The following is a 15721-nucleotide window of genomic DNA, read 5'->3' as shown; positions in this document are numbered from 1 at the left end:
GACTTGATAGCACTTCCCTGGTGGTGCAGTGGTTAAGAATTCGTCTGCCTATGCAGGGGACACAGGTTCGATCCCTGAGTCAGTAAGATCTCACATGCCTTGGAGCAACTAAGCCCATGAGCCACAACTACTGAAGCCCGCAAGCTCTAGAGCCTGCATGCCACAACTACTGAGCCTGCGTGCCACAACTATTGAAGCCTGTGCACCTAGAGCCTGTGTTCTGAAAGAAAAGAAGCCACCACAATGAGAAGCCCGCACACCGCAACAAAGAGTAGCCTCTGCTCGCCACAACTAGAGAAAAGCCCACATGCAGCAACAAAGACCCAAACGCAGCCAAAAAAAAAAAAGACATGACAAAACACAGCTTGAAATAAATAAATATACATATGCATATATACATATCTCTGTGTGTGTATATGTACATATTTCTAAAGAAATTCTGAAGTAGATGTATTTTGAAAGAGATTTTAAATTCTTGGGTTATTTTTAAGTATCTTTCTATTCCAGAAAAGATATACTGTACAAACATTAATCAAAAGAAAACTGTTGGGGCTTCGTAGGTGGCACAGGGGTTAAGAATCCGCCTGCCAATGCAGGGAACACGGGTCCGATCCCTGCTCCAGGAAGATCCCACATGCTGTGCAGCAACTAAGCCCGTGCACCACAATTATTGAGCCTGTGCTTTAGGGCCCGTGAGCCACAACTATTGAGCTCATGTGCTGCAACTACTGAAGCCCACGGACCTAGAGCCCGTGCTCCGCGACAAGAAGCCATGGCAATAAGGAGCCCGCACACCACAATGAAGAGTAGCCCCCACTCACTGCAACTAAAGAAAGCCTGTGCACAGCAAAAAAAGACCCAACACAGCCAATAAAATAAATAAATAAATAAATAAAATTAATTTATTAAAAAGAAAACTGTCGTAGTTTAGTAATATTATTAAAGATAAAGGACATTTCACAAAGATAAAAGTTAATTCAACAATATAAAATTATGTGCACCTAATAACATAGGCTCAAATTATATAATGCAAAAACTAAAAATATTTAAAAGATAAAAAGGCAACCCCACAGTAAATAGTCAGAAACAACTTAAAAGTATCTTGCAGAGAGGAAAAAAAGAGCAAAGATAAATTAATTCAACAATATAAAATTATGTGCACCTAATAACACAGGCTCAAACTATATAATGCAAAAACCAAAAATATTTAAAAGATAAAAAGGCAACCCCACAGTAAACAGTTAGAAACAACTTAAAAGTATCTTGAAGAAGTCAAAGCCACAATGAGGTATCACCTCACACCGATCAGAATGGCCATCATCACAAAATCTGGAAACAACAAATGTTGGAGAGGGTGTGGAGAAAAGGGAACTCTCTTGCACTGTTGGTGGGAATGTAAGTTGGTACAGCCACTATGGAAAACAATTTGGAGGTTCCTTAAAAAACTACACATAGAACTACCATATGATCCAGTAATCCCACTCCTGGGCATATACCCAAAGAAAACCATAATCCCAAAAGAAACTTGTACCATAATGTTTATTGCAGCACTATTTACAATAGCCAGGACATGGAAGCAACCGAAATGCCCATCAACAAATGAATGGATACAGAAGATGTGGCATATATATACAATGGAATATTACTCAGCTATAAAAAGGGATGAGATGGAGCCATATGTAATGAGGTGGATAGACCTACAGTCTGTCATACAGAGTGAAGTAAGTCAGAAAGAGAAAGACAAATATTGTATGCTAACTCACATATACGGAATCTAAAAATGGTACTGATGAACTCAGTGACAAGAACAAGGACGCAGATACAGAGAATGGACTGGAGAACTCGAGGTTTGGGAAGGGGCGGGGGGTGAAGGGGAAGCTGAGACGAAGCGAGAGAGTAGCACAGACATATATATACTACCAACTGTAAAATAGATAGTCAGTGGGAAGTTGTATAACAAAGGGAGTCCAACTCGAGGGTGGAAGATGCCTTAGAGGACTGGGGTGGGGAGGGTGGGGGGCACTCGGGGGGGGAGTCAAGGAAGGGAGGGAATATGGGGATATGTGTATAAAAACAGTTGATTGAAGTTGGTGTACCCCCCCAAAAAATAATAAATAAATAAATAAAATTTAAAAAAAAAGTATCTTGCAGAGAGGAAAAAAGAAAAGATATAGATTTGAACAATGCAATTAAAAACCCTGACCTAGTTGTCCTGTACTGCATCCCAAAACTAAAAATACATATCCTCTTCAAGTGTATGTGAGACAGTTTATCAACATTAACCAAATGCTGGACCACAAAACAAGCCTCAACAAACCTTAAAGGACATAAATCATGCACAGAATGTTCTCTGACTATAGTTTGTTAAACTAGAAATCAATAACAAAAAGATAACCAGAAAATCTCTAAATGTTTGGGTATAAAAAAATATATTTCTAAATAAGCAATGGGTTAAAAAAGCAATAAAAATTAGAAAGTATTTTCAACTGAATGATAAAGACAAAATAACATTAAAATTTGTGAGATGCAGTTACAGCAGTACATAGAGGGAAATTTATAGCCTTGATGACAGAGAAAAAAATAAAAACTAAAAATTATCAAAGCATCCATCTTAAGAAGCTAGAAGAAAAAAATAATAAAGAGGATATGAGAAACTTCTGGAGGTGATGAATATGTTTATGTCACAGACTGTGGTGATGGTTTCACAGGTAAATATCTCCAAACTCATCAAGTTGTATACATTAAATATGTACAGCTTTTTGTATATCAATTATACCTCAACAGAGTGGCTTAGGAAAAAAAAAAGGCAGGGAAGAAAAATTCACAAAAATGAAAAGAAAATAAAAGGAATGAGATAAAGATAAGATAAGAAACTAGAAAAAATATAGAGAGGATCAACAAAGCCCAAAATTATTTTTTTTTAAGACTCATGAAAATTGTTAATAGTCTTATGAAATGAATAAGAGAAAACAGATAACCAATTTCTGGATTGAAAAAAAGAGCACATCACTATAGATGCTATAGATATTTAAAAATAGGATGTTATTATGTCAATAAAATTTAAATGAAATGGTAGATTCCTAGAAAAATAAAACTTACTACAACTGACACAAGAAAACAACAAAAAATATGAATAGCCCACTATCTACCAAAGAAATGAAATCCACAATTAATAACTTTCCCACAATGAAAATTCCAGGACCAGAAGACTTTAGCAAACATTTAAGGAATAAATAACATCAATCCAAAGAAACTCTTGCAATCAAAAGGAAAAGTGGGAACTTGTACCAACTCATTTTATGAGGCCAGCAAAATCTAGGCATCAAATCCTGACACAGACATTATCAGAGAAGGAACACTCCAAGTCAATCTCATTCATGAAAGTTGATGCAAAATTCCTAAACAAAATATTAAAAAATGGAATGCAACAATACATAAGAACAAAAACATATCACAACCAAGTTGTATTTATCTCAGGAATATAAGACTGGGTTAATATTTTTTAAAAATCAAGGTAGAAACTTTTGCTTCCAGTCAGGATGGATTAGAGGGACTGAACTTGGCCTGGCCAATGAAACAACCATAAATAAGAAAAAAGACCACTTAACAAAAAATGAACAAAAGAATTGACAGACACTCCACAAAAGAAGTTATCCAAATGACATACACACACACACGCACACACGTGGGCGCATGTGTGTGCACACACACACACAAGGTGCTCAACATCCTTAGTCACCAGGGAACTGCAAGTTCAAGTTACAATAAGATATCCCTACATTCCTACCAGAATGGCTAAAATAGAGGAGGGAAAAAGGCAAGAATTACATCACATTCTTATAATACATAGAAAAACTCTCTAAGGATTTACATCATGGTATTAACTATAATTACTGATTTTCATAGGATCACCAGTATTTATTTTCTTGTTTTGCTCATCTAAATTTTCTATTTTGTTTTTCAAAAAAATACATACAGCTCCTATAATAAAATTTTTTTTTTCATTTTTAAAGAAGGTAAAAGGAAAGGCATAATAACATTCTTGGTGTGATATAACTTACTTGGCATATAATTTTAATTTTAAAAAGCTTAAAATATTAATTACTGGTTAACTTACATTTTCATGTCAAAACATATTGTGACAATGGTTTTCTATTATAACATTATGGTTTGAAATGTTGTTAAAAAAAACTTACATGACCACATGCAAACACAAAAGTAATCTGTTAGTACACAGAACTGGAACGGTCAAATCATTCAACACTGAGCCATTAGTGTGTGAGTACTTAAAACCAAAATATCTGCCCCTACGGTCTGGTGGTAAAATATAAAAATAAGTCTATTAGACAGAAACAGCTAAATGAACTTTAAAAAGCATGAAGATTATGATGAATTTCAAGCAGTAAATGCAAGAACATTTGTCAAACTCCAAATGTTAGGTGACAATTTAGCAACCAGGGATGGCACTTATGTAAGCAAGCAGCATGAATGAACACATTAAAGTTTTAGGTGACATTCAGCTTTTACTACTAAAGGGAAGGATTTCCCCCCATTACAGAGGCACTGATACACTGCCCTCTGTACCTGGCACATCCTGGGGGAGCTCAGATGCCACCTTCGTCTCTGCCATGTTGCTGCTATCGTGGGTTTCTGAGAGACACCCCATGGGACTCCTCCCTTCAGGGGGACTAGTCTCTTCTGAAGAAGCATTTGTTGTGTTGTCGCCAAGATTTGCTGACACAGAGTTACCTTTATCCCCAACTTCTGCTGGCTCTACAGTAAAATGCACAACAAAACTTTAAAGATATCCTCTAAAATTGCTTTAGGACAAATGGCCACATTCAGTCAACTACTAAAAATGAAAGATCACCAAAAAACCTGGCTTCTATTCAATGGCCATTTTGAAGAAATTAGATTCTGGGATATTTTTGCAGCAGGTAATCCAAGGGGTATTTAAGAATATTTGATATATTAAGAATGTTTAAGTAGTTAACATAAAAATGAACATATTCTATCACAGAAGTGTATATTCTGGCATAAAAACAGTGATTTTCACCAACAAATCTCTTAGGGAAATGGCACCTTATTAAGAAGTATAAATAGAGATATGGGTATAACACTATAGTAACTCCACCAATATATAAAACTCATAACAATTATTATACATATTATAAGAAGGAAGGGTATCCTAATTTCTTTAGGAATGTAAAATTAAATAGTTGTTTGTAATAAAAAAGACATTTTCATTTTGCAAGTAAAATTGGAGATTTCATAAATAACACTGATGAAATATTTCTTTTTAACCAAGGAATGTTTTTACCCTCAGATCTTCCTTGCTCAGGGTCGAGGTCATCTGCTGTTTTGTCATCAGTGTCTTTTTCAAGAGTCTGGTCTTCAAACTCCTCTCTGCTTTTCTCAGCATCTTTGGAGTTATTACTCTCAGTCTCATTCTTGTCCTTTTCTATTTCTTCTGGGCTTTTAACAATATCAATGTCTCCTTTTTTGGCTCTTATAGATTCCAAAATTTCTTCTATAATAAAACAAATAAAAAATTGTGTTTTCATATATACCAAGTATAAAAGCACTACAAATGTCACTTGAGTTTCAATACAAGTTATTAAAGATAAATTTGTTAAAAGCATTAAGAACTATGAAATAAGAATCAAGATTACCAGTAACATTTTTTTAAACATTTATTTGTCTGTCTGTCTGTCTGTCTGTCTATCTTTCTATCTATCTATCTATCTATCTATCTATCTATCTATCTATCTATCTATCTAGGCTGTGCCCAGTCTTAGTTGTGGCACATGGGATTTTTAGTTGCAGCATGCAGGACTTCTTAGTTTCGGAATGCAGCATCTAGTTCCCCAACCAGGGATCGAACTCCTGCCCCCTGCATTGGGAGCGTGGAGTCTCACCCACTGGACCACCAGGGAAGTCCCACCAGTAACATTTTGATGTTTAGAGAACTCGATCAATTTGGTTACCTTCACTTCTAGAAAATACATATTAATATAGGCTCTAATTTCTTTTAAAATAAAAAAGAAAGAAAAATTAGTCTATCTTTTAAAATTGAGATTGATATAGATTACTGTGATACCCTCTGCCATACGAGAAAAAATGTCTAAGCTGACACAGACTCACAGTCTGGGCAGTGTGGTACAATGACAAAAACCTAGAGACCCACGACCTAGTACAGATTTGACTTGAATTAACTACATGAGCCTGGGCAGGCTACTTAACCTTCAGGCCTCCACTGTAAAATGAGAAAACAGAGACCCATCTGGAAACACTTCTCTCTGAAGTCCCCTAACTTTCTGAAAGTCACTAAATCCCTGATGGCTCTAGTTTTCTCTCAGCTTGGGTGGACTGATACTATGGCATGGATGCAGACCACAAGGTACATCAGTACAGACTCCTGGACAGCAATGACATTCTTTGGGTTATGGTCCAATACGACCATTTTTTACTTTCTTGCTCAAATTGGTCCAGCTTTTGGCCATTGGGAGCTTTTCCAGGTGAGTCCTATATCCTTTAAACACTTCCTACTCTCCTTCCTTCTGTCTTTCCTTCCTTTTTGCCATTACAAGATGCTCCAGACTCACCCTGTATTTTCTCTGCCCCAGCCCTAGAATACACCATCTCTCAAGGAGTCTTGATCCTTTTTGTACTGGAGAATGAGATTTAGAAGCAGTGATCTGGGCACTATGTGTTCTTGTTACTACCGGGTTTCAATGTTTCTACACTCTCTCCACCAACAGGAAATGTATATATGTATACTAACCCAAGCATATATACATCTTTATTATTTCTGTATCTATCTGTGCCTGGCGGTACCTGTGTGGTTCATTCAAGCATTGCTCTGTTGCTTTTTTGTAACTTCTCTCTCTGACAGAAGTTCTGTTTTCATTACAATGTATCTATTTATTTGTTCAATTCTATGGCACACACTAAACCGTTTTGGAATTGAGAAATAAATTTACCAACTAGAGTTCAATGTTTGTGAACAAGAAGAGTCTTTAATTAACGCCAACGCCATGCACCTATGGTACTTCTTTTTGGACTTTTAAATGTCCTTGTTTACATCCCCTTCCTTGAAATGTTCTCTACCTTCATTTTCACAAATATTTCCTAAATTGTAGGTTTCCTAGAATTAGAAAAATCTTATAAAGTCATCACTGGAAAACAGTGACCTCTCCGGTAAAGTGAGTAGCTTTGAGGTGGTTGGAGTTAATTCCTCACCCTCTCTCTCTCACCTTCTACGCTCCTAATTCCTATAAGAATTCTAAGCCAATAATTATATGAACATCTAAGTCAGCTACAGGATTCTAACTGGTATCTTTTCTGTCTTCTTCATCATCCAAGTCACCCCAGGATCATTTTTTACATCATTTCCTTATATCCTTATATCTATATATCTTATATCTATATCTACACTGCTTTCAGTTCCTGTTTACCGTAGCTGCATTTACTCTTGCTAAGTACACTAAATCTAACAATGGAAGTATCTCAATCACTCTTTTAAAGAACTTTTCATTTAGAAAAAGAAAATTTATTTACCAATTACCTGCTTTTCTTAGAGCCATATTATTCCTTACTTACAAACATAGCTCCACCCTGATCTTCAGCTGCCAGCTTTTCCAAACCAAACTGTTACACGTTCATCCCAACTTCCCTCGTGTCATTTAATGGGAATTAAGAATTAAAAAAAAAAAAAACCTACAAATTAGGTCATCTACATTAGAGAAAAAGCACAGGTAGGATGACCAAAGGTCTCTGATTTTCTATAAAGGTCCTAATTTCAAAGATTCTATCTTGTTACCCACTCCCATCAGTATACAAATACTTATCAGTCTATATGTCTATATTTTCAGTTCAAAACCTCTGGTACTCATAGCCATAAGAAAAAGAGACCAAAAAAGTCAGGGGAAGAAAAAAAAATTAAGGGATGAAAGAAAAAATAATCAGTTTAGGTTGTACCTGATCTACAATAAATATGCATATTCTATAAACATGTATATTCTATGCTTTGCAGGACTATTTCAAAATTAAACAGAAAGAATTAACCTATCAAATTTTAAAAATCATCTCCTCTCAGAAAAATTTATTCCAAAAATAAACTTCCTTCAAACAAGCAAAATAAAGCATTATAAAACACAATCACCCAAAGGGTATATGATAAAACAAACTATTATCAGTTACAGATGTATAATAAATTGTAGAATCTAGATGATGGACTTATGGGTATTTATTGTATAATTCTTTCAACCTTCTGTATATTTGAAAATTTTCAAAAGATATTAGGAAAAAATAGAAAAATTCAACTACCAAAAAATAGAATTAAGTTTTCCTAAAGTGGACATATATGTAATATAAAAATCAGAGGGCTGAAAATTTGAAAGGATTTATGCTATTTGTGAGGTTAAAAATGTAAAGTCATAAGGATGAGCTGTGATTCTGAAATCACTGATATGATACTGCAAGTTATTCTTGGCTATTTCAGGAGCCCAGTAGTTTATTTTTTTAATCTCATAAAATCCCCATTAAAGAACACTGCTAGATATTATTTTGGGTATTTACCTGGGCTGGATGCTCCTAAACTATCATAGCCAAGATTCCGGTTCCCAGAGAGAGCAAATAAAGGTAACTGTGGCAGACCAGTGTTTTAGTGGGAAATTCTTTCTTCTATCTGAATGTTTAATTCATTGCCAATAAATTCCTTAGAAAGTTGTTGAGAGTTGATTAAAGGCTTGTATAACATCTAAGTGAACACCTGGCCCACAGTAGGTACTCAAAAATGTTAGTTTCCCCTTTTCTTCCCCATCAATTTTCAATTCTTGTGAAGCCCTCCACCTCTAGTACCAGGTTGGTTGCACCTTAGCAAAAAAAAGAGGGGAGAGGGGAAGAAAAAAGAGAAGAAAAATGTCCTTTTTTTTTTTTTTTTTTTTTGGTCTAGATCTCACCATTAAATTCAAGGTGTAGTTTACCTTATTTAAATTAACTCCAGTTGTATTAAGAGTGTAGGTGCCCACAAGCTTTGGCCGCCTAGCTTTCTAAGACTATATTGTGCCCTACCACTCGAAGCTCTCTGCTATTTTTGATTATTACAAAAGGTTTAACTAATTTTTAAATAGTACATTACAAGCTGAATTACACTGAAACATAATATGCTTATTGTAGGAAATTTGAAAAATATAAAAAGGAAACTAACTATAATCCAACTATGGTAACTGGTTATTTTTTAGTGATAAAAGCTGGTTATTCACCCAGCTGACTATTCAGAGGAAGAGATTTTAAGCACCTCAATGGCCCAGATACTGTTTTTGCATTGTACCTTACATAATTCTCCCATGTACAGCATTCCATCACATGATAATCCAAAATGAAATTAACCAATCCCTCCACATGTTCATTTTTAGTTTTACATTCCCCCAAATCACACCACTAAACACCTGATTATCCATTCCCAGATTGGCTTTTGCTCTTTAGTTAAGATGATACTACATGTACAATTCTGTACACAGACAAGCTCACTCTAGATAATATTTCTAATTCAACACTTGATAAAAACACACTTCACATTGCTTTTCAGGGGATTGCAGGGTTCATTACTACTGGACTAAAAGCTGAGACCGCAAGAGAGTAAAAAGGTATTTGTCAATTTTAATGCCAGGATTCATGAAAGGAAATTAAGAGAGGAAGTAACCTGGCTGAAATTAATAAAACTTCCTATTATTTGCTCTATAGTATGGAGGGGAGGGAGAAAGGAATTTTATTACTGCAACTTTCAACCTTCCCCAAAGAATTCTGATGAGTACAATTCATCTAATAGAAAAAATACACATTTTGAAAAACAGATCTAATAAAAAAAAAATACTTCCAACTACCAGATATGAATAAATAGAACCCTTGGCAACTAAGTCTGCTAGTTTCTGAAGACAGAGTATACTTGTGTGCAACAGTATTTGTATATGACAGCATAAATACCTCTCCAAAAATAATCATGAATTCAAGAGAATACTGATGTAGAAGCCTAACAAACACTGCCTCAACCAGATGACCAAGGTTAACATCATCCGTGATAAGTCATGTTGATGGCAGGTATCCTTGATAAGATGATGAGAAGGGCACTTCACCTCTGTGGTCTTCTTCCCCAAAATACACAACCCCAGGCTAACTATGAGAAGAACAAGAGACAAATTCACACTGAGGGCATTCTGTTAAATACCTAACCAGAAATCCTCAAAACTTGCCAAGGTTGTCAATAATAAGGGAATTCTGAAAACCTGTGACAGTCTAGAAGAACCTAAAGAGATAGGAAGACTGAATATAACGTGGTGTCCTTGAGGGGAATCATGAGACAGAAAAAAGGACATTAGATAAGAACTGAGGAAATCTGAATCAAGTATAGATTTAAGTTATTACAATATATCAACACTGGTTTATTAGTGATGACAAATGTACCACACTAATGTAAGACGTTGATAACAGGGGAAGCCTGCTGCAGGGTACATGAAACCCTCTGTGCTATCTTAGCAACTTTTCTGTAACTCTAAAATTATTCTAAAATTAAAAGCTCATTAGAAAAAAAGAAAGCAAAGAGTAAATTTTAAAGGAATACCATCTCTCATAATTAAAAACAGGACTCCCTAAAAGGTTTGTTAATAAAATTCATGAATTAAAGAAACAAAGCTATAATTTGGGAAATATCAGTAATGAGCAAGGCAAGGTACCAAACACGAAAATGTACAGGATACCAAATTTATGTTAGGATGAACCAAGGGTCTCTTGGGAAAATAAAATATAGAGAATCAAAGTTAAATACTCATACTTGAAATTTTTAATATTTTCTTATTTGTGGTGATTTCATACCAAGGGTTTATCTCAAATCTAACAAAATGTACAATGAGAAACATTTCCCTCTCACCATTAGCTGCCGCCAGAAAGGATTTGTTACTGCCCCGAGCCTTATTGGTCAGGTCTTCAGTTATGTCCATGTGCCGGTGGATTTCTTCACGCATTTCTTCTAGAATTTTGCAGAGTTCTGCTTCCCAGTAATCTTTGTCTAGACAGTCAATTAATTCTGCAAGCTGGACCTTTGTGCTGTAGTACCAAATTTTCTTTTCATTTTCATTTTCTGTATCTTCTTCTCTGTTTAAAAAAAGCACAAAAAAACTTTGCATGTTAGACATACTGAAACTTATGACAATTTTATCTATCCAATGAAAGTTAAAATACATAACACAAAGATTGCACTAAAGCTCAATATCTTTGCTCACAAGAGATCCTGTCAAGTCTCATTCAAACTCAAGGTAGTCATTTTATTTGAACCTCTAATTATTTTGATTTCCTAGCCCACAGTAGCTTAGGATAACATAATTTGCTTGCAGTAGTGGGAAGAGAGGAATTAGTTAGTATAGCAGGAAAGAAAGATATCTAAAAACATGACATGCAGAAACAGGACCTTAAAATTCACAGCCTGTGAGTACTTTGTGGAGGACCATCTTGGTTACACTTCATTCAACTTTAAGATCATCACTGTAACAATACAATGAGCAGAACTTCAACCAGAAATATTTAATCTATGTTCAGTATGAGGCAGGTACCGAGCAGGTTCACATTATAGTACAGTTTAGAACCATTTCCACCAAAATGGTAAATTCTGGTCCTTGAAGGAGTCATCTCAATCAAGTAACAATGTCTCAGCTCTCTTTTTTCCTTAGGGACAATCAAAGCTCAAACTGGAGAGAAGAGCAGAGCAGCTTCCTTTCCTGCTTAAATCTCTGAAGACGCCACTCACTTGTATTGGAGGTGGAGACTTCAACATGAATAGTCACTAACTAAAAACACAAGGCAAACTATGGAAAACAATTTGGAGGTTCCTTAAAAAACTACACACAGAACTACCATATGATCCAGTAATCCCACTCCTGGGCATATACCCAAAGAAAACCATAATCCCAAAAGAAACTTGTACCATAATGTTTATTGCAGCACTATTCACAATAGCCAGGACATGGAAGCAACCTAAATGCCCATCAACAAATGAATGGATACAGAAGATGTGGCATATATATACAATGGAATATTACTCAGCTATAAAAAGGGATGAGATGGAGCTATATGTCATGAGGTGGATAGAACTACAATCTGTCATACATAGTGAAGTAAGTCAGAAAGAGAAGGACAAATATTGTATGCTAACTCACATATACGGAATCTAAAAATGGTACTGATGAACTCAGTGACAAGAACAAGGACGCAGATACAGAGAATGGACTGGAGAACTCGAGGTATGGGAGGGGGCGGGGGGTGAAGGGGAAGCTGAGACGAAGCGAGAGAGTAGCACAGACATATATATACTACCAACTGTAAAATAGTCAGTGGGAAGTTGTATAACAAAGGGAGTCCAACTCAAGGATGGAAGATGCGTTAGAGGACTGGGGCAGGGAGGGTGGGGGGGACTCGAGGGGGGGGAGTCAAGAAAGGGAGGGAATACGGGGATATGTGTATAAAAACAGATGATTGAACCTGGTGTACCCCCCCCCAAAAAAAAAAAAAAAACTTTAAAAAAAAAAAAAAAAACACAAGGCAAATTAATGACTAGGACCAGACTTTGAGAAACAAGTGTGACGGTAGTTCCCTCATTCAAAATTCAGGAGTGTGTATGAGGTACCTGACAGGAAAGAGTCTAACTTTCCTGTCTGCTCAAAGGCAAACTCACAGAGCTGAAAGAAAAGGGCTTTAAGAAAGATCTGGCTATAAATGGGCTCAGTCACTTATGAGATATGTGAACGTGGACAAGACACAACCTCTCTGAGCCTCTGAGCTATTTTATTCACCTCCCTGGTAAAATGGGGACAACAGTACCTGTGTTGAGGGCAACTGTAAGATATTTTAAGGTAAATAAAGGTATTCTAATAAGGCATCTATCATAGTCTCTGGAAATACCATTAGTGGTCAATAAGTAGAAAATGTTATTGTTACTAGTGAGGTAGTAAATAAATTAAAATGTAGCAGAATTCCAGGAATGAGACATTCAACAATTCTGAAGATGGGATATATTAAATCATGGATAAAAACTAGGATATCAAAGTTATCAAAATTTTTAAAGAAAAAAAGATTAATAAAGGGTCCCTTTTATCTAGCTTTGCTCTTTCAAATCAGCATCTGCTGACACATTATATTAATATATTTCTCTGTTAGAAGCTTTTTACAAAAGTTTCTGAAAATCACTTTTTTAAGCTGCTCTAGATTTCACTCTACAATGGGCATTTCTGCTGACTTGTTATGACTGAGTGATGACAATGGTCTATTTCAATTTAAAATGTTAAAGATGTCAGAATCCTCTCATTTAAAAGATTAATAGAGAATTCCCTGGTGGTCCAGTGGTTAGGAGCCTGCGCTTTCACTCCAGAGGGCTCGGGTTCAATCCCTGGTCAGGGAACTAAGATCCCACAAGCCAAGCGGCGCAGCCGAAAAAAAAAAAAAAGGTTAATAAAAAGCTTTCAAAAGGCAATACCATAACAAAAATCTAATTAAGTGACAATATCAAATCAGAAAGTACACAGTGAGCTTTGACCAAACACAAGAGTTACAGTACAGCCCAATTCTTTGTTTTCTAAGATATCAATCTTAAGGATTTTTCCTCTGTTATAAAGATATCCAATTCCTTCCTTAACCATTTGCTCTTTCCTCTTGATTCAGAAATATCTACAAATTTCAAGGGAACAAGAAAAACATTCTACATAAAAATGTTTTTTGGGTAGAAAACAATTTATAAGCATAAGATTTCAGCAAGAAAATGAGATGCTATGGGAACAAATTTAATTAAATGGACTTACAGGCTACTGACAGGTCCCTATCAGTTGACTGACTTCACCCATGCTGGCATCTGCAGAATTTCCATCTTAACAGAGAATGCTTAATGTTCATTTTAATCTTAATTTTAATCTTAACAGAGAATTCACAACTTCACACAGCAGCAGTCCATTCTAGATTGTAAATGCTCATTTAGAAAGTTTTTCCTTTTAACAGATGACATACACCTAGTGTTTCCACCAATCCTCCCTGATTCCGCCTGCTAGAATTCTCTGAAATAAACCTAACACCTCCTCCACACACAGTCCTTCAACTTTTTCACAACATCTATAATTTTACCCTGCTTTTTTCTTTTCAGGTCAAATGTGCTCAAATACTTTAATCATGCCTCATACAGCATGTTTTCCAGTCTTCAGTACCCTGATACTCTTCCCCTAAATGTACAGTTTGTCAGTGTCCCTCTAAAAATAGCCCACTATTTTTTTTATTCTGCTCATCAAAGATAATACTCAACACTGACAATTTTTTTCCTCTTGAAGCTGTAGAAGGATAAATTCATCAAAAGCATAAAGTAACAAAACTGAGTGAAAGATAACGGCTAATGCTTTCAAAGAAACGTTTTAATACTGATGTACCTGGACACATTTACACTGTTTATATAACTGAGATTATTTGTTCTAATTGAAAAAATGACAACGGCTTTCCTATATGAACATACACTGATTTGGTTATGGGGCTAGAATTTGGTTTCTACACAGCTCTGTTTCTACCATGTTCCTTCTGCACACCCAGCCTGGCCTGGCTTCCCTGAAGTCACTGACTAGCTCACAGGGTGGAGGGGAGGACAAGGTGGAAGGAAAATATGTGCCAAAAATACAATTAAGTGCAAACTTACAGATTACATGCCTACATTTTAAAGTCTGTTTGGCTTTTACTTAGGGGAGATAAATAAGAGGTTAATGACTCTAACGGTGAGTTTTGAGTTTCATTTCTGAACAAACCCACAGAAACTAAGTGTAAGGAACGCTACTGTGGTAGGTTGACTAGTATCCCACCAAAACGTATGTCCACCTGAAACCTTAGAATGTGACCTCACTTGGAAATACGGTCTTTGCAGATGTAATTAGCTAAGGATCTTGAGATAAAATCATTCTGGATTTAGGGTGAGCCCTAAATCAAATGATTGCTATCCTTATAAGAGGAGGAGAGGATTCAGAGAGACATGTGGAGGGCTTCCCTGGCGGCACAGTGGTTAAGAACTCGCCTGCCAATGCAGGGGACTCAGGTTCGATCCCTGATCCAGGAAGATCTCACATGCCACAGAGCAACTAAGCCCATGTGCCACAACTACTGAGCCTGTGCTCTAGAGCCCGTGAGCCACAACTAGTGAGCCCACATGCCACAACTACTGAAGCCTGTGCACCTAGACCCCATGCTCTGCAAGAAGAGAAGCCACTGCAATGAGAAGCCCATGCACCACAATGAAGAAGAGCCCCCACTCACTGCAACTAGAGAAAGCCTGTGCGCAGCAACAAAGACCCAACACAACCAATAAATAAATAAATAAATAAATTTATCTATTAAAAAAAAAAGACAGAGAGCGACACATGGAAAAGGTGATGTGAAGATGGAGGCAGAGATCTGAGACAGGTGCCTGCCTATAAGCCAGCACATGTCAAGGACAGCCAGCAACCATCAGAAGCTAGGAGACAGGCATGGAATGGTGTCTCCCCGAGCCTCCAGAAAGAAACAAACCTGCTGACGCTGATTTCAAACTTCCAGCCCCCAGAATCATGCGAGAATAAATTCCTGTTGCTTTAAACAACTCAATTTATGGTCAATTTGCTATGGCAGCCCTAGGAAACTAAAACAGATTTTGACACTGGGAAATGAAGTGCTG

At 36.3% G+C, this 15721-nt stretch overlaps 1 protein-coding gene across 11 annotated transcripts in view; it reads right to left on the bottom strand.

Annotated features, from left to right (window-relative positions):
* The window catches only part of BPTF (bromodomain PHD finger transcription factor), a 136673-nt gene that overhangs the window by 74670 nt on the left and 46282 nt on the right, over window positions 1–15721 (bottom strand). For 8 of the 11 annotated variants that reach the window (XM_057713988.1, XM_057713991.1, XM_057713989.1 and 5 more), the window contains exons 3-5: window positions 10928–11151; window positions 5321–5530; window positions 4585–4773 (exon numbers count right to left, since the gene is read on the bottom strand). In XM_057713988.1, coding sequence (XP_057569971.1) covers window positions 4585–4773; window positions 5321–5530; window positions 10928–11151 — 623 coding nt within the window. The remainder of the gene's footprint in view (window positions 1–4584; window positions 4774–5320; window positions 5531–10927; window positions 11152–15721) is intronic. The other 3 variants (XM_057713994.1, XM_057713996.1, XM_057713998.1) reach the window with 1 other exon arrangement.

This window comes from Hippopotamus amphibius, chromosome 17 (assembly GCF_030028045.1).
Source record: "Hippopotamus amphibius kiboko isolate mHipAmp2 chromosome 17, mHipAmp2.hap2, whole genome shotgun sequence".
Lineage (NCBI taxonomy): Eukaryota > Metazoa > Chordata > Mammalia > Artiodactyla > Hippopotamidae > Hippopotamus > Hippopotamus amphibius.
The sequence above is the reverse complement of the archived record's forward strand: the minus strand, read 5'-3'. Positions and strand labels throughout refer to the sequence as shown.